The 20,808-nt window shown below is 40.1% G+C and overlaps 3 protein-coding genes across 3 annotated transcripts; all 3 read left to right on the plus strand.

Annotated features, from left to right (window-relative positions):
- The first annotated feature begins 505 nt into the window (after window positions 1-505).
- Window positions 506-6,524, plus strand: cct6a (chaperonin containing TCP1, subunit 6A (zeta 1)). Its single transcript, XM_083926755.1, has 13 exons — window positions 506-738; window positions 1,346-1,409; window positions 1,794-1,928; window positions 2,088-2,261; window positions 2,454-2,557; window positions 2,651-2,921; window positions 3,338-3,420; window positions 3,737-3,833; window positions 3,929-4,076; window positions 5,225-5,358; window positions 5,565-5,667; window positions 5,981-6,053; window positions 6,158-6,524. The coding sequence occupies exons 1-13, from the start codon at window positions 602-604 to the stop codon at window positions 6,228-6,230; spliced, it is 1,596 nt and encodes a 531-aa protein (XP_083782881.1). The 5' UTR covers window positions 506-601; the 3' UTR covers window positions 6,231-6,524.
- A 1,286-nt stretch (window positions 6,525-7,810) lies between these two features.
- On the plus strand, window positions 7,811-12,056 carry sumf2 (sulfatase modifying factor 2). The gene is made up of 9 exons (XM_083927336.1): window positions 7,811-7,991; window positions 8,079-8,226; window positions 9,284-9,398; window positions 9,873-9,917; window positions 10,012-10,162; window positions 10,266-10,321; window positions 11,327-11,411; window positions 11,541-11,682; window positions 11,773-12,056. Exons 1-9 carry the CDS (start codon window positions 7,937-7,939, stop codon window positions 11,873-11,875), a joined length of 900 nt encoding a protein of 299 aa, XP_083783462.1. The 5' UTR covers window positions 7,811-7,936; the 3' UTR covers window positions 11,876-12,056.
- A 2,027-nt stretch (window positions 12,057-14,083) lies between these two features.
- On the plus strand, window positions 14,084-19,667 carry bicdl2l (bicaudal-D-related protein 2-like). Its single transcript, XM_083926522.1, has 6 exons — window positions 14,084-14,797; window positions 15,493-15,612; window positions 15,769-15,927; window positions 16,545-16,627; window positions 16,841-16,961; window positions 18,265-19,667. Exons 1-6 carry the CDS (start codon window positions 14,282-14,284, stop codon window positions 18,616-18,618), a joined length of 1,353 nt encoding a protein of 450 aa, XP_083782648.1. The 5' UTR covers window positions 14,084-14,281; the 3' UTR covers window positions 18,619-19,667.
- Window positions 19,668-20,808: the final 1,141 nt, after the last annotated feature.

The following is a 20,808-nucleotide window of genomic DNA, read 5'->3' on the forward strand; positions in this document are numbered from 1 at the left end:
TATGAATTAGTTTGTAAAAATATTATATAGGATACACAGACTACGGGTTTTAATAGCTTTTGTTTCTAGAATCAAAAATTGACTTCGTAAACTAAGAATAATGGTCAGTGGATTGAAAATAGTGAATTATGTAAATTAAATTTTGCAAGTAATATTATCAAATGTATAATATAGTATTGGTTTGATTTGGTAGAAGGATAAGATTTGTTTTCATATGTAAGGGAAATTCAGAATCAATATATTGAGAATATATTGAGAAATACATGTACAGGTGACTTGCCAAAATATACAAGAGTGAAAAAAAATGGCATGAATCTTCAAGATGCATTTGACAAATTGAGCAGTTCATGTTAGTGCGTTCATTTTATCTCTGTAAAAAAATAACTAGGCACAAACACAATTTGGGGCAAATCTGGACGGAGGAGGTGCAGCTTTTTGGAAAGGCGTAATGTCCGAGCCTGGACTTGTTCCGTAAAGGCAGCACGAGAACACGTGTTGGAGCCTTCTGGAAGCCGACTCTCTTTCCAGAGCGGCCGAGCAGAGCGAACTCCCTTCCAGCGGTACTTTTTTACTTTTCCTACGCTGGTTGAGCTGCTTCGCCATGTCTGCCGTGAAAGCTCTGAACCCCAAAGCAGAGGTGGCCCGGGCCCAGGCCGCCCTGGCGGTTAACATCAGCGCGGCGCGGGGGCTCCAGGATGTGCTGAAGAGTAACCTGGGACCGAAAGGCACCATGAAAATGTGAGTGCTGCCGGAGCCCTTTGTGCAGCGTGCGTGCTAAGCTAACGCTAGCTTAACCGGTACACTCTTTATAGTACCGCCGACACCTCATTATGAATTTATTTGAACTCGTGGAGTAATCATCCGTGTGTAACTGTCATCCTTAAATACTAAATCATAATTTCGGTGCGTTTAAGGCCTCAACTGGACACACGGATAACGGGGTTTCTCTGCGCACGTTGCCCTGCCCAGTCATCGTCATAACATTAGCATGCTAGCATCAGCCGGCTAGCTGATTAACGCTGAGACCGTCTGAATCCATTCATTGTGTTCAGTTATGATTAAAATCTCAAAGTGCCTTATGATAAACCCTTCAAATATGTGGATTAACGAACTAATGAATGACCTGATCATCGGTGACCGAGTTAACGGTAGTTCAGAAATTATTTCAGGAAGTTTACTCAGATTAACAGACAACGTTACTGCATCTCTGTCAGTCAGTGAACATGTTCTGCACATGTGAACTGACTGAAAACTAACTTTTACTGACTGAGCCGGCAGTGAACCAGCTCGTGCATGGCTCAGTTAACCTGAATTAACCCTTCACCTGCCTGTCTTGGATCCGCAGGCTGGTTTCTGGTGCAGGAGACATAAAGCTGACCAAAGATGGCAACGTCTTGTTACACGAGATGGTAAGGAAGTGCTGAGCTGTGACATTACACTGATTCTGTGCAACTGTTTTGTCCTTTTGTTGTTCCTTCTCCATCTTTGAAGCGACCACACCCCTATTTTATGTGGGTGTCATTTCAGCCTGTGTAAATATCTTTATCTATGTGCCAACTAGGGATGTACCGATACTCAACTCACGATTCCATACGTTCACTTTTTTTTTTTCATTTTTTAAAATCAAAATTAGCTACAGACAGTAATAATTTATTATTGGATATATTGACCAATCTATATTTCTGTTGTGATAGACGATATCAAAAGTCACTGTTAGTTGTATGGTTTTTGTCTTAACAGTTAAGTGATTTTTTTTATGATAACTTACTTTTTTAAATTTTTGCACCGTGCAGCAAATTCAGCACCCGACAGCATCACTCATTGCGAAGGTTGCCACGGCGCAGGATGACATCACAGGAGACGGAACCACCTCGAATGTCCTCATCATCGGTGAACTGCTGAAGCAAGCTGACCTCTACGTGTCAGAGGTATTTGATATTTCACAGCTCTACAGTCACAGGCATGTCTTCTTACCCACCCAGAGTCTGTTTTGTTGTTGCTGTTATGGAGCTCTTCATGATGCATGTCCAGTATTTTAAATTGGATATATTTTCCCTCCATAACCTTCTTTTGATTTCGTGCTGCAGGGTCTTCATCCAAGAATCGTTGCTGAGGGCTTTGAGGCGGCGAAAGAGAAAGCTTTGGCTGTTCTTGAGGAGGTGAAGGTGACTCGGGAAATGGACAGAGAGACCCTTATCAACGTAGCACGCACCTCCCTCAGGACCAAGGTCTACGCAGAGCTGGCAGACCTGCTCACTGAGGTGAGGTATAAGGGAACAGAGGTCAACAACAATTCTGTAAGGTCAATAATTGACCTTACAGAACCAAATCATTTCCTCGGTTTTTGATACTCTAGTAGATCATAAGTGATGTCTTTTCTCTGACAGTCCAATGTCAGTGAGCTGATTATTTCCTGTCATCATTTTTCTTATGCTTGGCGTGTTTGTCTGCAGGCTGTCGTAGATGCCGTGCTCGCCATCAATAAACCTAACGAGCCCATTGACCTGTACATGGTGGAAATCATGGAGATGAAGCACAAGACCGACTGCGACACACAGTGAGTTCTTATTCAAACTGAAGAGAGATGGTAGCACAGGGAGTATCAGGGGTCCCAGAACCTAAGAGTTGTTGTTTGTTTTTCCTTTCTCAGGCTGATCAGAGGTTTGGTGTTGGACCACGGTGCACGACACCCCGACATGAAGAAGAGGGTGGAGGATGCCTACGTGCTGACCTGCAACGTCTCTTTGGAGTATGAAAAGACTGAGGTCAACTCTGGCTTCTTCTACAAGAGTGCAGAGGAGAGGGAGAAGCTTGTGGCTGCAGAAAGGAAGTTCATTGAGGATCGCGTGCAGAAAATCATCAGCTTTAAGAACAAAGTCTGTGCCGATGGAGAGAAGGGCTTCGTCGTCATTAATCAGAAGGTATGCGCCAAGATGATTCATGCTGTATTGTTGTAATCAGGTTTTTGCTACTTAAAGACGCTATCAGTAATTATATTCAGTAAGACAAAGGGCAACTTGCATATTGTTTAAGGTTTTTTAACTTTTATAACTATAGATTGTATGATTATCATCACATTTAAGTAAAAATGAAGGCCTGATCACAGTGCACAGAGAACACCCAAGGATGCTAACGTAGCTCCCCCTGGTCTCTTTTCATCTGTGCCAAAGTAAATCTGATCTGTACCTCTGCATTAGGGGAGTCCCCTTCTCCCCTACATGTATTCAACGGATCAGAATAAATGTAATATTGCTGAAGCTGACATAAATACACAGTGACTATTGTCTCGAATCGATGATGGTGAATGGAAGTTTCATGTTGTCTCTGTATAATGCAGGGTATTGATCCGTTCTCCCTGGATGCCCTCGCCAAGGAAGGCATTGTAGCCCTGCGCAGGGCAAAGAGGAGGAATATGGAGAGGTAAGAGAGTAACTTAAAAAAGGCGGCTGGTCTCATTTGCACAGCGAACACCCAGGGGCGCTAACATGGCTCTCCCTGGCCTTTAATGTCTGTGCTACAGTGACTCCTGGTCTTTTCCTCTGCATTAGGAGTGTTACAGTCTCTCCTACATGTATTAGCTGATCAGAACAAACAGACACGTCTTTTTTCTTTTAATTTTATTTTAAATTTCAAGACAATCTTTCGTGGGAGAATTGCAATGCATCTTTATTTATGATCTCTCTCGTCTCTCATCAAAGAACTGATGTAAACATACAGTGTGTTGTTCCCTCTCCAGGCTCACCCTCGCTTGTGGTGGCATTGCCATGAATTCAATTGATGACCTAACACCTGAGTGCTTGGGCTACGCTGGGTTGGTTTATGAACACACACTCGTGAGTATTTTTCTGGTTGTATTTTTGTATTTATTTATTTTTTCAGTCTTGAGATGTTGAGGAACAGTTGTTAATCACCCTGGTCCCATTTGCAGGGAGAGGAGAAGTACACCTTCATCGAGAAGTGTGGAAACCCTCGCTCAGTCACCCTTCTGGTGAAGGGACCCAACAAACACACCCTCACACAGATCAAAGACGCAGTAAGGGATGGTTTGCGGGCAGTCAAAAACGCCATAGAAGATGGTAAGACACTAAAGACCTTTAAATTAATACTGTTTGTCATTTGACTTTGTGTTATTAGTGTTATAAAGATATGATTTGTTGCCGCAAACTTGTAGCCATAGTGATTCATTTCTTTTTTTGCCACTAGGGAGCAGTTCAAAATGTTGTGTTCAATGTTACTAATTGAATGATCCTCTTTCTGCATTCAGCTTGAATACATTTCATGGTTTATCACACATTAACTGTTATGTTTCTACTTTTTACACTTGCCATTTCTAAAATTGCAATTCCATGCAATTACGGGGTCTCCTGTTTAAACGACTCTGTAAAGCCCCTTCAAATTGTCATCACATAAATGTTACATAAGCGAACTATATGTCAAAGGTCTTAGGACCCACTTCAGCAGGGCTCAGCACTCATTAAAAAAAAATTATTTCCAGGCTGGGAACCACTGAAATATGGTCGCCATTTTTAGTCACTTTGTGTTGAGTAATAAACGCTAAACATCACCGTAATTATTTAAAAAATGTGACATAAAAAAAAAAAAGAAATTCCCTTTTTGTTTTGCGTTCGGGTTTATCTGGTCCTTTGCAACGTTGTTAGGGTACAGTTCTGACTGTAACAGAAATATTTTACTGACTAAAATGACTAATGCAACAAACATATTTTAAAATAAAATTTTGGGTTGCACGTTTTGTGTGGTTGCCCCTGATGCCAACCAAAAGCCTAGAATTGTTTGCCATTTACTCAATCGTTGCTGATGGCAACCTAGAAACTGTTTTTGTTGAGCTCTGATTACCAGAGTTTAGGAAATTCCGGAAACTTCCTTTAGGGCAAGTTGGCTCCAGTCACTTGTCTTTATTGTAATGATTCTTATCTTGATTTTCTCAAAATAAACAACTAGAGTTGTTGTCAGTTTATCTGTTTATTATTTTGTAAATTGTGTTGATCTCATTTGCACAGCGAACACCCAGGGACGCTAACATGGCTCTTCCTGGCCTTTAATGTCTGTGCTACAGTGACTCTGGTCTTTTCCTCTGCGTTAGGAGCGTTTCAGTCTCTCCTACATGTATTAGCTGATCAGAACAAACTCCCCAGCGTTTGTGATTAATTTAGTGATAAACACCGTGTTCTTGTCTTAAATATTCTTTTCCCCTTTTTCTATTCAGGTAGTGTAGTTTCCGGCGCAGGTGCATTCGAGGTGGCTGTGGCCGATGCTCTGGTGAAACACAAGCCAAATGTGAAAGGTAGAGCCCAGCTGGGAGTCCAAGCGTTTGCAGATGCTCTCCTCGTCATCCCCAAGGTGAAGGATTTTACTTTCTCACCAGACTTTCAGTGCTTCTTCATGCATTATAGAAATGTCCTGTTTTGGCGTTACGCTATTGATTATATCTCTGGTCCTCCTACCAAAGCTTCATATTGCAAGAAAAGTGTTTAAAGTGATTTGTATTCCGTTATGATCCATGCTGTATGTACCTGTTTATTTAATTTATGCATCTTCCTTTGTAGGTTTTGGCCCAGAACTCTGGCTACGACCCACAGGAGACCCTGCTGAAGTTGCAGACAGAGTACAAAGAGTCTGGTCAGCTAGTTGGAGTGGACCTCAGCACAGGTCAGAACCACAGCGCTCTGTTATTAGAAGATTATGTTTCGCAATATATTTTGAGGACTCTACGTCAGAATATCAGCAGCATAAGAGTCTGAAGTTTGATGTTCTTTCTATTTAATCTGGGTTAAATTAGGGCTGGGCATTATGGCCAAAATCTTCCATCCCAACATAGTTTATTTCATATCTCTGAGACACACACACACACACACACACTCTCTATTATAGAAAAAATATATTTAGCCACCAAATACCTGGTTTGGTTCTTATGCTGTTCTGTCACAATCTTGTTTTTAACTTAAATCCCGTTGTTCTTCAGGGGAGCCCATGGTGGCAGAAGAAGCAGGCGTTTGGGATAATTACAGCGTAAAGAAACAGCTTCTTCATTCATGGTGAGATTGCACGTTTCTAAACCGCACCAGACCACTCAAATAATATAACTCCTAACGAATTGTCTCCTTATCAATCTCTTATTTGGCTGTTTTTTCCTTTGCAGCACGGTCATCGCCAGCAACATCTTGTTGGTGGATGAGATCATGCGCGCTGGAATGTCCTCTCTCAGAGGTTAAAAGGTCAAACGAAGAAGCCGCAGCTGTTATCATACTCACAGGGATTGTCGTTTACCTGACGGTTCAGTCAACGTGTTCCCGCGCTAGGAGCTCTGAAGCACCCCAGTCTGATGGACACCCCACAGCATCCATCACAGCGTCTGCCAGAAACCATTGTTATGCTGGTCATGGATTTTTTTCATGGATTTGTCAATGCCTCCCTGTGATTGGTTTATTTATGAGATTTTGTTAAAAGCACTGACCTCTGCCACTCAATTCTGTTTCTACCCATTAAAGGTTTTCTTGGCTCTAGAACGTTTTGTTTGTTTGACTTTGAAGAAAAATTAAATCCATAAAAAACAATCCCCACATCCAAACTGAGATATTAAACAATAACACACAACCAGTCTTACATAATCATTTTTTGGTCACTTATGGTACCTGAACATTAATATTGGCTACACTGTTGTACTGTTTGTGCTGCCCAACATTATATAACTAGATTATTAGTATCAGGTGTTGTAATTGATGTTAGAGAGCGTGCTTTACATGTATGAGTTCCTGGGTTGAGTTCCTGGGTTAAATCCCGGTGTCTCCACTTGGTTTTGTTTCACTAAATTTCCCCAGTGTGTGTCTATAATAAAGGTTGTCTTAGCTCCATCTCACATCAGAAAAAAGTGAGCTGCTGCTAGATAACAGATATAGAATATTTCTTCCATCACTGCACATAACATGAACCATGCAAACTCAGAACCATGAGCTGTAATAACTTGTAGTGATTGTATTTGTTTGAGCATGTCTGCATATTTAATTCATACACAAAAGCAATGTATAAAAAATAAATACCAGGTTATTCATTGAGATTAATTTAGAAATAGATTATTAAGGGGTGATATATCACAACAAGATTATTTTCTTTAATAGAGTACAATTTTGTCATGTTTTTCATACTATGGGGGACTAAACATGACTCCAGTCTCAAGAAATAAATGTATAAGTACATATAGGAATAAATAAATAAAAACAAATAATTGAATAAATACTTCAACAATTACATGAATAAATGGAACCTTCTGGCTCATTAACATGTCTACAGAAATGCAGAGCTAAAAAAAATGAAGGTGAACAATAACGTAGAAATAAATGTAATGCAATCATTTATATTACACTTATTTATGCATTTATTTATTAATTTATGCATATATTTATTCTTTTTAATTTATTCATGCATTTATTAATGTATTTCAGTATTTATTTATTTATACATGTACATTAATTCATTTATTTGTTGTTTGTATTTATACATTTATTCAGTAATTAATTTATTTGTAACTATTTATTTATTTATACATTTATTTATTTATTACTGTTTTTATTAATGTATTTATTTAATTATTTGTTAATGTATGTATTTATTTATTTGTTACTTTATGTATTTAGTTATTTGTTGTATGTCTTAATGAATTCATACATTTATTTATGCATTTATTTATTGAGACTTAAGCACAAACTCTATCGCTGGTTGAAGTTTTAATTAAAGCGGAACCTTTTATTTTATGAACTTGTTTGGCGTCGCACCCATTTCCGTTGCGCCGGTGAAATGTCTCCGGCAGGGAGACGAAACCGGATGAAGCCAATAAACCGAAGTTTAAGAAGTTTGGCTGCCAGTTAGCCCTTATTTCTATATAACTCTATAGAAATGTGCAAATGAGACTAACTTGTCAGAAATGAAGGTTAAAACAGCGCTATTGGTGCCTGCGGTGTTTTTACTGGCAGTGGCGGGTAAGAAGTCACATTTAATATGAAATATAAATGATATTAACATTGAATCAACATGACCGGATCAAGTCTCCTCCCCCCGACAAACAGCCGCAGGTGAGATGCTGAATGTGCCCGGAGGAAAGATGTTGATGGGGACCAGTGCAGCTGATGGCAGAGATGGAGAGGGCCCCACCAGGGAGGTGCAGCTGCAGCCTTTTCAAATGGACAAGTACCCTGTCACCAATGCAGACTTCAGGTAATCACACCTGAAACTTTATATTAATGGGCTTGATACTGAGTTTAAATATTATTCAGGGTGCCTACTGGTGCTGGAAATCTCTGAAAACACTTCAATTCAATTCAATTTTATTTATAGGGCCAAATCATAACAAAAGTTACCTCAGGACACTTTACGGAGTAGGTAAAGACCACACTCCATGATCCACACAGACCCAGCAATTCCCCCATAGAGTATGATGGCAACGAAAACCCTCCCCACAACAGAGTGTTAGTGTGGAGTTTTCAAGGTTGGATTTTTTAATAAAGTGCTTGAAATGCTATGTTATATTGGAGGAAATATATGATGTAACACAGAGAAAAGAAGTTCTCCATATTTGAGAGAGTGAAAACAGCATTTTCTGACATTTTTTTGTATGAAAAATGCTTTTGACGATTCACAGATTATCTAAATAGTTGATTATATTTCTGTCGATCCACCTTAAGTCAGTTAGTTTTGTCCTTTCATTTGTCGTCCCTCTATAGAAAGGAGTCTCAAAACATCATGTTGGTTGTTTATGGACAATAACATCTAATTTAATGTGATGGACACTTATCTTATTTTATGTGCAATAACTGTATCCACCACCATAATTTAATCTTACTGCTCATTTCTGTCATATACAGTCATACATATTTTATCTTATACATTTTATTTTACCCGTATTCTTACATCTACTTCATATATATATATTTAACTTGGACTTTATTGTTTACTGTTTATGTTTTACTTTCTGTATTTATTTAGCGTTAGAGTTATCTTGGTTATCTTATACTATCATTTTTTATACCTCCCTTGTGTTTTTGTAAGCTACTGGAAACTCAATTTCCTTGCAGGAGTCATCCCAAAGGATCAGTAAAGAGAAGTCTAAGTGCTATAATAAGAATACTGAATATACTGTGTGTACTGTATACATATATATGGTTTGCTGAAGCTGTAAGGTGCTGGAAAGCATGAAAATGCATTTTGAAAAGTGTTTGAGTTTGACTTGGGAAAAGGTGTGGGGACCCTGAATATACCCCTTCTGTCACCGCAGAGACTTTGTGAGAGCACAGAAGTACAAAACTGAAGCTGAGACGTTTGGCTGGAGTTTTGTGTTTCAAAGCTTTGTGCCAGAAGAGCTGAAGAGCAAAGTCACACAGAGGATTGAGGTACTGAGGTTTTAATGAACATAAGTGTTAGGCTGACATCAGTTGACCATTAATGAATCTACTTATGGATATTTAACTCAAGTGGATAAGCCAATAATTCCCTGTTTGCAACTTCTCAAATGTGACGAGTACCTGCTGATCTGTGTTCGACATTATTGCGATTTAATTTCTCTGGATTTTCAGCTGTTGGTCAGACAAACAAAACATAATATGAATAGTAATAATGACTTCACCATGGGCATTTTGGCATTTGATTTCACATTTTATAGACCAAAAACAATTGATTCATTATTCAAAGAATAAATAGATCAGCTGGTAATCAAAACAAAGTCCTAATAAACATTACAGGAAACAGAAGCTTTATTTCCACACATACTACAAGAACACTATTCCAGATCACTTTATGGATGGCAGTTACATACATTTGTTAGTCTGGCTTGTGAGTAACTTTTCTCTCTCATCTTCCCCGTCCAGACTGCTCCTTGGTGGTTGCCTATTGAACGGGTGTTTTGGAGACAGGTGAGCGAATCCCTTTGGCTTCCTTTGTGTTTCGTGTATCTCCCATCATGCCTCTGTTGCCTGCCTTTAACTCCTTTGCCGCTCTGCTGTCCAGCCCGCAGGACCTGGCTCGGGCATCCGTGAGCGCCTGAGCTTCCCGGTGGTTCAGGTGAGCTGGAATGACGCTCAAGCGTTCTGCCGGTGGAAGAGCAAGAGACTGCCTACTGAGGAGGAGTGGGAGTGGGCTGCACGTGGGGGGCTGCAAGGTACACATTTTACACATGAAAGGGTGTTTGTTCGTATCTACTTTTGACTAATGTCATTGCTTGTTGCTGCCCATTTAACTTTCTCCTGCCTCTTGTGCTCCAGGTCGGACTTATCCATGGGGAAACAAGTTCCAGGCCAACAGAACCAACCTGTGGCAGGTCAGCATGTTGCAGTAGCATTGGCTCATTTTATTGTTCCCATAGGATGCTTTGTCTTGGGATTCACTGATATATTTTTTGTAAATCTCATCGCTCACATTAGAAAGGTGAAATTCAGATGCAAAGATGTTGAAAAAGTGTAAAAAATGATGTGATTTTACTCTTGAAATCAGTGAATACCAACATATAATGTAAGTATATTGTCACTTTCATTACATTACATTGATTTAGCTGACTCGTTTATCCAAAGTGACTTGCAATATGTGCATTCAACCATGAAGATACTGCAAGAATCATGCAAGTACATACAAATGATCAAATAGGCAAAAGGGCAAATTAGAGAACAAATTATAAAAACTTGATTTATTCTGAAATACAGTTTTTTTTTTCCTTTCCAGAATTTGATAGAAAATCAAATGTGGCTGTACCACTGCTGTACCAGCTTGTTTTCAAATAACCAAGGCACTTCAACAAAAACCTTCATTTGTTTATTTAACACTTCCTGGTTTAGGTTTAGGGCTATTTACCACCTGTGAGGTCTGATTCTTTGGGCTCTATCTCGGGCTAAGAGAGGAGCATGGTAATTCTATGTACATCATGTGATAGCTGAGGTTCTGGGCTATGTGTGCGGTGAGTTTGGCGCCCCTGGTGGGTTGTTTTGGTAGGGTAATTGTGTTTTGAATGTTTTAAAGTGATGTGATTTGAAGAGAGAGGGAGGAGCATCACTGTATAAGTGTGCAAAGTCTGGGAGCTGTATGATTTTAGCAAATGGCTACAAATGAACAAAGATTGAGAAATTTAAGAGGGTCTGAATACTTTACGTACCCACCGTATAATTTTTTCTCTAATTTTGATCTCCATTGTATGTGGGTTTTTTAAAAATCATAGAGCAAAGTGCATCTGAACAGAGTTTTCAGTCCACGACGTTCACATGAAAAGACGTGTTTATGTGACAGTGTGTGAAGATAGATGCTTTGTAATAACATAATTTTCTGTTTGTTTTAGGGATCTTTCCCAGATGGAGACACCGCAGAGGACGGATACCATGGCGTCTCTCCTGTCACAGCATTTCCTCCACAGAACAGCTACGGTAACGGACTGTCCCTTTGTTAAAGTTAAAAAACCTAAGCCGATGATATAAAATCCGAAAGTAAAGGTGGTAACGGAGATGACTTGTTGGAAGCAATAGAGAAAAACAGAATATTGATTCTTCCTGCAGGACTGTGTGACATGATGGGAAACACATGGGAATGGACATCCACACCTTTTCCAGCAGCACAACCGACGTACGTGCTGCGCGGTGGCTCCTGGATCGACACGGTGGACGGTTCAGCCAATCATAAGGCAAGAATCACGACCAGGTGAGTTCCTGTTTTCTTTTTAGAAGATGATTTTTTTCAGAGCAGCTTCACAGCAGTCCTGACTGATGGTTATGGTTCTGTGTCCCGCAGGATGGGCAACACCCCCGACTCTGCCTCTGATAACCTGGGATTCAGGTGTGCTGCCAGTGACGAACAGAAACAAGGGAGGAAAAAAGGCAAAACTGAACTTTAGCAACAAACAAAACGTCAAAAGTATTACGTTTAGGACAATTATGTTTTTTTTTAAACCAAACAAGGAACGAGAAAGGGACCAATCTAGTATCAATGACTAACAATGGACTTTAATGAATGATGATGGTGACGGGGAGATGGAAGTGTAGAAACAAACTGTATTTCTCCCGTGGAGAACAAACACAAGCTAGTACCTAACATTCAATAAAGAAATCATTTTGCAAAACAAAAAGTCCCTACTGTTCTTCCTAACGTATATATACACACCAAAACAATGAGGATATAATGTCAAAGAGACTTGATGTCTCGTGACTAATTTCACTGGATGGAATAAATGGGACACTCTTCTTCTTTCCTCACACTGGGATCTGTCTTTTGTTGAGTGTTTTTACGTGACCGGAGAGTTAATGGGTCTGTTGGTTTAGTCCCAGCCTCCTCTAATCCCGTCTTTGTCTTTATGTTTACTTTCTCATCCCAAGTGACCAGCTGAGAGTTCGTTTGAATTCATTCTGGTAAACACCACAGATAAGAAGTTTTTATCTAAACGGCAGTTTTGTTCAAGTATCAAGTGACTGTATAAAGCCAGGAAGTCCTTTGAGCTGTCAACGTAATGTGTTCGTGTAACAGTGACTATTGTTTTTCATTACCAAATATTTACTCAAGGTAAAATCAGAGCTTTGAAGTTTAATATGCAGTTTTCCGAAAATGCAAATCATGAAAAACTACTTTAAATTAGACTCCCCCACTGTAAAACTGAAACTGCGTAATACTTCAAAAGATTACAGGGTTAAGATGTATGAGCTGGATTCTTGCAGACGCTTCAATCCTGAAAACTTCACCCCCAAGATTTGTTTCACATATTTGATTTTGTTGGAGAGTTTAGTCGACAGTGTGACAATATTTCACATGTTAAAAATAAAACTGAACCTGTTGAAATGAAAAGAAATGTTTAGAATTGCTCTCTTATGGACACATCTCTTGCAGGGATTTTCCTTTTTCTGACTTGTTAATGACTATTATTCTCCAAAATGTTGCTGAAATAACAGAAACAACTCTGGGAAGTAGTGGCACCGTCTAACCTCCCTGGCAGAAATTTCTCTGTTATGAGACTAAATGACTTGTTGAGACATGTTTGTTGTGTTGCAGAGTGATAATACAACAGCACCTGATCTAGAAGTTTCCCACATACTCTTGGAAGTTTAACCTTTTATAGAATAGAATAAAATGTAGATTATTGGAGATTCAAGTGATGTATTGCCATTTGCACAGGTACATCATCAGCACTCTAAAGACTGAGTTCACTGAGTTGTGTACTTATGTACTTTATTAAGTGGTGACCTACTTTCTCCTACATTTGGTGCACCGTTTTTAGGGAAACACTGAGAAGGAAAACACTTCAGATCATAAATCTGACAACAAAAACGTGACCCACTTCCTGCTGCTGCACATTGAAAAAAAATAGGTCTATAATTAAAGTTGAATGAAATAATTATGCACGTAGCCAAGTGAAAAATGTGACATGATGACCTAAAACTGACATGACTATGCAAAGCTGGCAGCAAATCACATGCTACGTTGTAACAAAGAAATTAACAAAAGATGAATTTAAAATAACCGATAATTGCGGTGGTTTTGTTCTTCTTGGGCTCAACTCACGTGCATGGAAATAATAACAACTTAAATGCCCTGTGCACAAGAGGAGGCTCTTTATGTATTTAAATATGTAATCATCTCTTCTTTTAATCTGTTCATAATTGTTTTGTGTGCAGCACATTTCGCTTACATTTTATGAAATGCAGGATATAAATAAATCGTCTGGACAAAGACTGTTAAGTTATAAAATAGAACGTGTTGATGTGTCACTCATGTATGTGGGAGATTTGTCACCAAAAATTACCTTCTTAACGCAACTGCAAGGAATGACTACAACCGGTGATTTCCCCAAAGCAGAAGTAAATCGATGACTAGGCAATGGAAAAAAAGAGATTCAGCTTTTCTTCCTTTGACACTGACTGTAAATGACTTTATGTGTTTTCTCTGCTCTGTATATTTGCTTTGCTCGATAAAAGAGCAGTTTAAATCAGGCATCCTACGTCAAGCCTGAATCCTTTAAAGTATCACAGGATCTAAAGCCCTCCTCCCTTTGTTCCCTGCAGCGCTGGTATGTTTGCGCGTCATGTGTTTGTGTAGCGACTGAACAGGAGGAAGAAAAGCCACACCGGCCACGTGAAGCCACAGCCTCCAGTGACATCACATCAGGTCATGTCGCCTCCCTGTGAAGACGCACGAGAAAAACAAGTTATGGGACATTCTGTTTGTCACCCGCCCTCCCCGTGTTTCTGTCTCCCTCTTGCTTTTGTGTTTCCTCAGATGGTTTAATTGACTCCACTTCCACACCAAGCTGATCATGGACTACACGCAGTCTTTCTCAGTCCTTAACGAAAGGCTGAGACCTAAAGTCACCACCAAGGAACAACTCTACTCCTCTCTGACCAGGATGGAGGGCAGACAGTTGTGCTCGCTCAGGAGCAAACCCCCATCTTTCCGACCTACAGTTCTGCCAAAGGAACCAGAACCAAAAGTCTCTGTGACCATAACTGAACCCGAAGATCCTGAGGAACCCGAGGACAACTCAGAGCAGACAGATCTGGGAAATTGGGGAGATTTGTTTAACAGCTCGTCAAACTTTTGTAATTTTGGAGAAGAGGGGCCTGTTGACGAAGACAGAAGCAGCTCCTCGTCTGAGGAGAAAGAAAACACAGGTGAGCAGACCTCAGAGGGGACAGGCGACTCCTCAGAAGCCATGGAAGGTGAAGGTGGGAGCTCCTCGCAGAGGGGCTACATAAACCGGACCCTACCAGACCTGATCAACAGTGGCAGGCCGCTCAGCAGACGCAGGACACTGGGACATGTCTCAGAATCGGTAGGATAATCGTCTTTATATGTCTGTGTGTTTCAAATGCCCTTATATGCCTGCTAAATCTTTATTTATACGGTGCATGAATTTAACCCTACTCTGCTACAAACAGGCTTGTCAAACTAAACCTGTTACACAGGGAGGAGGCAATCCCAACTGTCACTTGGAGTGTGTTTATAAAAAAGTGCAGAATAAATAAATAAAGTTGTCACCAGAACACCAAGAAACCAGGTACTGCCATATAATGAATTATGATCCAAGTGATTCTGGGTCTGACGTCAAAGCGCAGTAAATTTCAGTCTGCAGACAACTTTTATGATTTTATACCTGATGATGATGATAACGGGGCTTGATTTGTGGTTATGAGGGAAGAGATGGAAACAGTCTGGGTGGAAAATGTTTTGTGTCTCATACTTTATGTTAGTATATTTCATTACTCGGTTATCTTGGTGTGGCTTTGAGTGTGTGTGTATGAATGCATTCACTTTTGCATATTTGAGGTGCAAGTGCAAAACAACGTCTTAGCTGATATGACTGGATTCCTTGTCTACAGTTTCACTCAGGAATCTAGATCAGCAGTTTCTGTTTACATTGTGTAAAAAAACGTCACAAGGTTTTTTTTCACTTTCTGTGTGCAGTTGTCTACATTACACAGCAAAAAGTGCTGACTTGTGAAAATGTACGTTAAAAATATTTTTCAGCTTAAAGAAGTACGCAGAGAGGTGGAGCTGACTCGGAAACGAAGTATCAAACTTAAGGCGCAGGTGGACCGACTACACGAGAGCAGAGATGTACCTGGGTGGAGCAAACACAGAGAGAGGGTAAAGGTTACACACACACACACACACACACACACACACACACACACACACACACACACACACACACACACACACACACACACACACACAGAACCAGGACATTTGTAGCACATCTGCAGGATTGTTATCATTTGTTTCTGTTTATTTCTACCCCAGGTCACAGAAGAGGTTCTGTCTGTTCTGCGGCTGCTGAGCCCACTGACAGAGTCACAGCCCAGCCCGCCTGAACCCGCTCATGGGGAAAACCGCCTGGACGCTTCCCTGGTCCAGCTTCAGAGCGTGGCCCGCAAACTGGCAATCAGCCACACCAGGCAGGTAAAGGCAACACCCACTCAGATAAAGCTCCCTCACCCTTATCACTTTGAGTTGAATTCAGTGGGCTTGTTACCTGGAAGAATGTTTGCTTTGCACACACTAGTGGAGCTAAAGAAGAAGGTGGGCAGGCGACTAAAGTGACTCATTATTTTAATTCACAGCATCTGCCATAATCAAATATGTATTCACCTGCGAACTCTGAAAGACGCATTCATACATTTCTAGCATCGCTGCAAGGAATTTATATCGTCATCAATTGTTTTGTTTTTATTAGCCATCAAATAAAATCAGTTACAACAAGCCCTGAGGTGTGTACACAGATATTAAAGCTCAAGCAGGACGCACACAATGAAGCGCCTTCCTCAGAGTTAAGGTGTTAAAGCTCAACTATGTGGTCTGACGGGTTTACAAGTGACAGTATCAGTGATCTGAGTCTTTCTGCTTTTTACTCTTCCTGTGTGATAGTCACGAGGTGTGTGAGCGACGGTGGGATTAGATAAAAATCATGTAAAAAAGACAGAAAGGAGAGAAGTCAGTGAGGTTTTAAAAAAACTAAAGAATAACAAGAGTTGTGACAGAACATAACCTGCCTCCATTGCTCATTGTTCATTCGAAAGATCAAATCTGGGAAAGAAGACGGAGCAGAGGACAGTGCTGTTCTGCAGCAGGCGTTACGAGACAGAGATGAGGCCATAGAGAGGTGAGCACACACACACACACACACACACACACACACACACACACACACACACACACACACACACACACACACACACACACACACACACACACACGATGTACACAAGTCACATTCTCTAAATAACAGATGAATCAAGATTTCAGGGGGGGAGAAGGAAGCTGCAAGATATCAATCTATTTTGAGTAATGTGTCAGTCTTTTTTCCGCTGTGCAGGAAGAAGGGGATGGAGGCCGAGCTGCTGCGGAGTAAAACAGAGATGATGTTGCTGAACAACCAGCTGCTGGAGGCCGTACAGAAACGCCTGGAGCTGTCGCTGGAGGTGGAGTCCTGGAAGGTAAAAACAAAGTTTAGTGTTTAATAAAAGAGGAAAAGCAGAGAATAAAGTGAGCAGGGAATAAACACATAAATAACTAGGATATAAATGAAAATATGGTGTCATACTGAGCAAAATAGAGACAGTGTGAGAGGTCTTTGAAAAGTAGGACACAGAGTACACAATCACACACATTTAGTGTTAAATACACACGTTACATTCAAGTGTTCAGCTGTAACACACACACACACACACACACACACACACACACACGCACACACAGAGCAAACTACAATTAAAAATCCACTCACATTACATTGAGCACATGAAGTGTTTGCACGCCAGCTGGTTTCCCGCCGCAGTGTTTTGGCCTCGGGCCCATGTGTTCATCTGGTGAGCGCCTGGTTCTCTGCAGGGTTAAACTGAAACTACTCTGCTGTCAGCTTAAGCTATACACTTAAACAGCTGTATAATAGGTTTTCGTGTGACACAAAGTTGGCTATTGAGGGCTAAAATATCAAAATGTTACGCCGTTGCATAATTTATATCAGTCAAACCCTTCTCTGGATGTTTTCTTGATATTTGTTCTTGGTTGCAATTTGTAGACCTCCTCCTTTCTTTGTACCTTTATTCTATCTTTTGACATAATTTAATATTTCTTTCTTTATTGACGGTCCCTTGCTTTGTTGAATTTCATTGATCTGACTGGTTACGCTTAGGGACTGTACAAATATTGGTATGTGGAGTAGGGTAGTATCTTTAATTTTAGCATTGATGCTTTACAACTTGTTTCACCATTACTAACTAAAGGTTAAAGCATAGAGATGGTGTATTTAAACCTTGATAAATTAGTGGAAATAATCATTCTCACAATAGTCACTAAAAACACTCGAAAGTTTCAAAATTGATTACAAATATATATATATATATATATATACTCCAACCAATCCTTATTTAACATCTCCTTATTCTCAAATAGAGGCTAAACCTGAATTATAGGTCAATTTAATAATGGCACATTTAAGAGTGACTGCTGATAGAGAAAACATTCAATATTTCTCATAATTGACATATCGGCCCTTTGATATACAATATTAAGTCCCCTTTATGACTCTATGCACACTAAAGCCATCAATTGCGACAATTAGATCATTTTAATGAAGTAGTTCTCACAATGAAAAACTACATTCTCCCCCTCTTCCAAACACTCGTTACCACGTTTATCTTATCTATCCAACATTAGCTCATCGCTGTTTGTAGATTTTAAGTTGAGGTTTATTCAGTGTTTTTTGTGCTCTGACGATCTTTGCATTCCTTTACTAAGGAGGACGTTCAGTTGATCCTCCAGCAGCAGCTGCAGAGTCAGCAGCAGGCAGAGCAGGCCCAGAAGAAGTCCTCTCGCATGGGCATCCTGAGGAGAAGCAACAAACCGCCCATCCAGAGGCCGACCAGCTTCCCTTTGTCTACGCCCGTCCCTCCCACAACCAACGCCAACCAAATCTACATCCCCAAAACGGCGGTTTCTGCTGCTCCGTCTCCCAGCATGCTGCCTTCCACCGGGACACAACGCACCTGGAGGGACAAGCTGAGGAGGGCCAAGACCGGAAATCAAGGAGACCAGGATGCAGCGGGGCAGCAGGGGCCAGACAACGGCTTCCAGATAGTATCACTCGATTAAACCAGAGATGACACCGAGTACATTTATTACTATTATTTATTACTTATGTACTGATGTCTGACTATTCTAAGTCAAAGATGTGTTTTGCTTATCCTCACTTGGTCGTTTGACCTCACAGTGTTTGTGAAGAGTTTAACGCCAATGGCTGTTTTCACGCTCATCTGCCTGAGAGGGGAAGTTTCTCTGTGCTCATCTAAAATCAACATGAGTTCAACGCGTCTATGTTGTGACAACACAGCTAGTAGCCAATCACGGTCCAGTAAGCAGCTTACACAAGTGTGAAAACACTGAATGGACCATGCATTGAATTGTCTGAACAATGAACAATGTTTACATATTCGTAGCTGAGAAGAGTAAATGTTATTTTAGGAATTTTAACAAGTTAATTGAACTTCTTTGTTGACACAAATTATTATTCCAAGCAGAGTATTTTTCATGTATTAGAACGTGTCTGGAGGGGATCTTTCATGTATTCTTGTTTGATGATGTAACACTTGAATATGTAGGCCACAGCCTCAGGCGGTCCTCGAAACAAGTCTTTCCATTCCTTTTGAATGGAGGTTGTGCGTTAAGACACACACACACTCAACTGCTCAGGAGTTTAAGTGACAGCTCATTGTTTCCTGCAACAATCCAGCATGTCGAGATTATAAAAACGATCTGACGGGAAAAAAGTAAAACAGAAATATAAAGAATGCTCGTGCTACATTAGGGGGTTAAAAAAACAACAACAGGACGTCACACAAACGGGCCATTTGAGTGACACGCCCACCGCCGAACAATCCTGTGACGAATCCCTGTCGAGCTGTCTGAGGCTGCGGGAATGAGACCTTCCAATTTATTTCCTGAATATTGTTTTCACGTTGCAAAATAATTGACTTTGGAAAAAGCTTTTGCTCAGTCAGTTAATTTGTCACTGCATCCCTACACCTCCTTTATTGTCTGCACTGTTTGTAGCGAGATTCAGAAGAAAACAGAATGTCACAGATTTGTCATTTTATTGTATAATATCAGTTTGTACATTGTCAATAATATATAATCCACTTCTATATGCTTCCTTTTTTCACATTTAAAATATACATATGCCATTATCGAGAATGAATGTCAGCGTTGTGGAAACATGTTCAACAAACAGACGTATATCACTGCAAAGTTACACCTGATGACAAGAGAAAAGGCATGCTCATAGAGAAACAATATACAATCCTGATCAGACGATTACAGTCTTCAAACAGCTTTTAGATGTCACTAAATAAACTCATTTTTATATATTGTTGACAGGCTCTTGTCCCACTTTAACGCTACAGGAGCTGAAGCAGGGCCTGCATTCAAACGTCAGCTACACTCAACCTCCCAACAACCGATTCATATCGTACAACAAGACAAATCGGTCCTGCGGTTTAGAACAACAGGGCGCTTCTCCATGAACTGGGACTTTATAAAAAGAACATACAGCTGATCATTAATAGCCATCTGTGTTAACATCAAACAAACATAAAACACTGATTGTTATAAACATCTAGAGACATAAAAAGGATACAGTACATCCTCATCTGTTAAGCTTCCTTTTAAAAACAAAATCCACACAGAACTGGCAACCCAGCTGCCAATGTAAAGTCTGCTAGTTATTCTTGAAGAATAAAAGGTTTTTTTATTTTGTTTGTTTGTTTTCTAATCAAGTTTTTACATTAATGGAAAAAAGGGAGCTCTCGACAAAAGAGGCACACGTTTACAACACCCTGCTTATTCGTACAGATGGCAGTTTCACTTCTAGACTGTCCTACTCAAACCCATGAAAATGATATTAACACTTTTACGATTAGATAATGATATACATTACTGCAGCATATATTTGTGTGGTACCCATATAGCCTCGCGCCTTAATTTCAAAGGTAAGTGAGATACAGATAGTAAAATGGTAAAACATGTTTCATCAAAACACTGATTGGACTGACCAAATACAAAAACACAACATCACCACATCTTATTGCCAGACAGACAGGAGAATAAAATAAGTGTTTCATAATTAGCATATGCACTTGTAACCTGAGATATTCAGGAAACCGATTGTGACATTACTGCAACTGACTTGGTTTTCATACTTTAAATGATTATGTCGGCGTAAAAATGTAACCAGCGCTCTCGATGAGTCGAGTTGTGACAACAGTCACTGACCTGTAAATCCTTGTC

This window comes from Echiichthys vipera, assembly GCF_963691815.1.
Source record: "Echiichthys vipera genome assembly, chromosome: 14".
In the NCBI taxonomy this organism is placed as follows: domain Eukaryota; kingdom Metazoa; phylum Chordata; class Actinopteri; order Perciformes; family Trachinidae; genus Echiichthys; species Echiichthys vipera.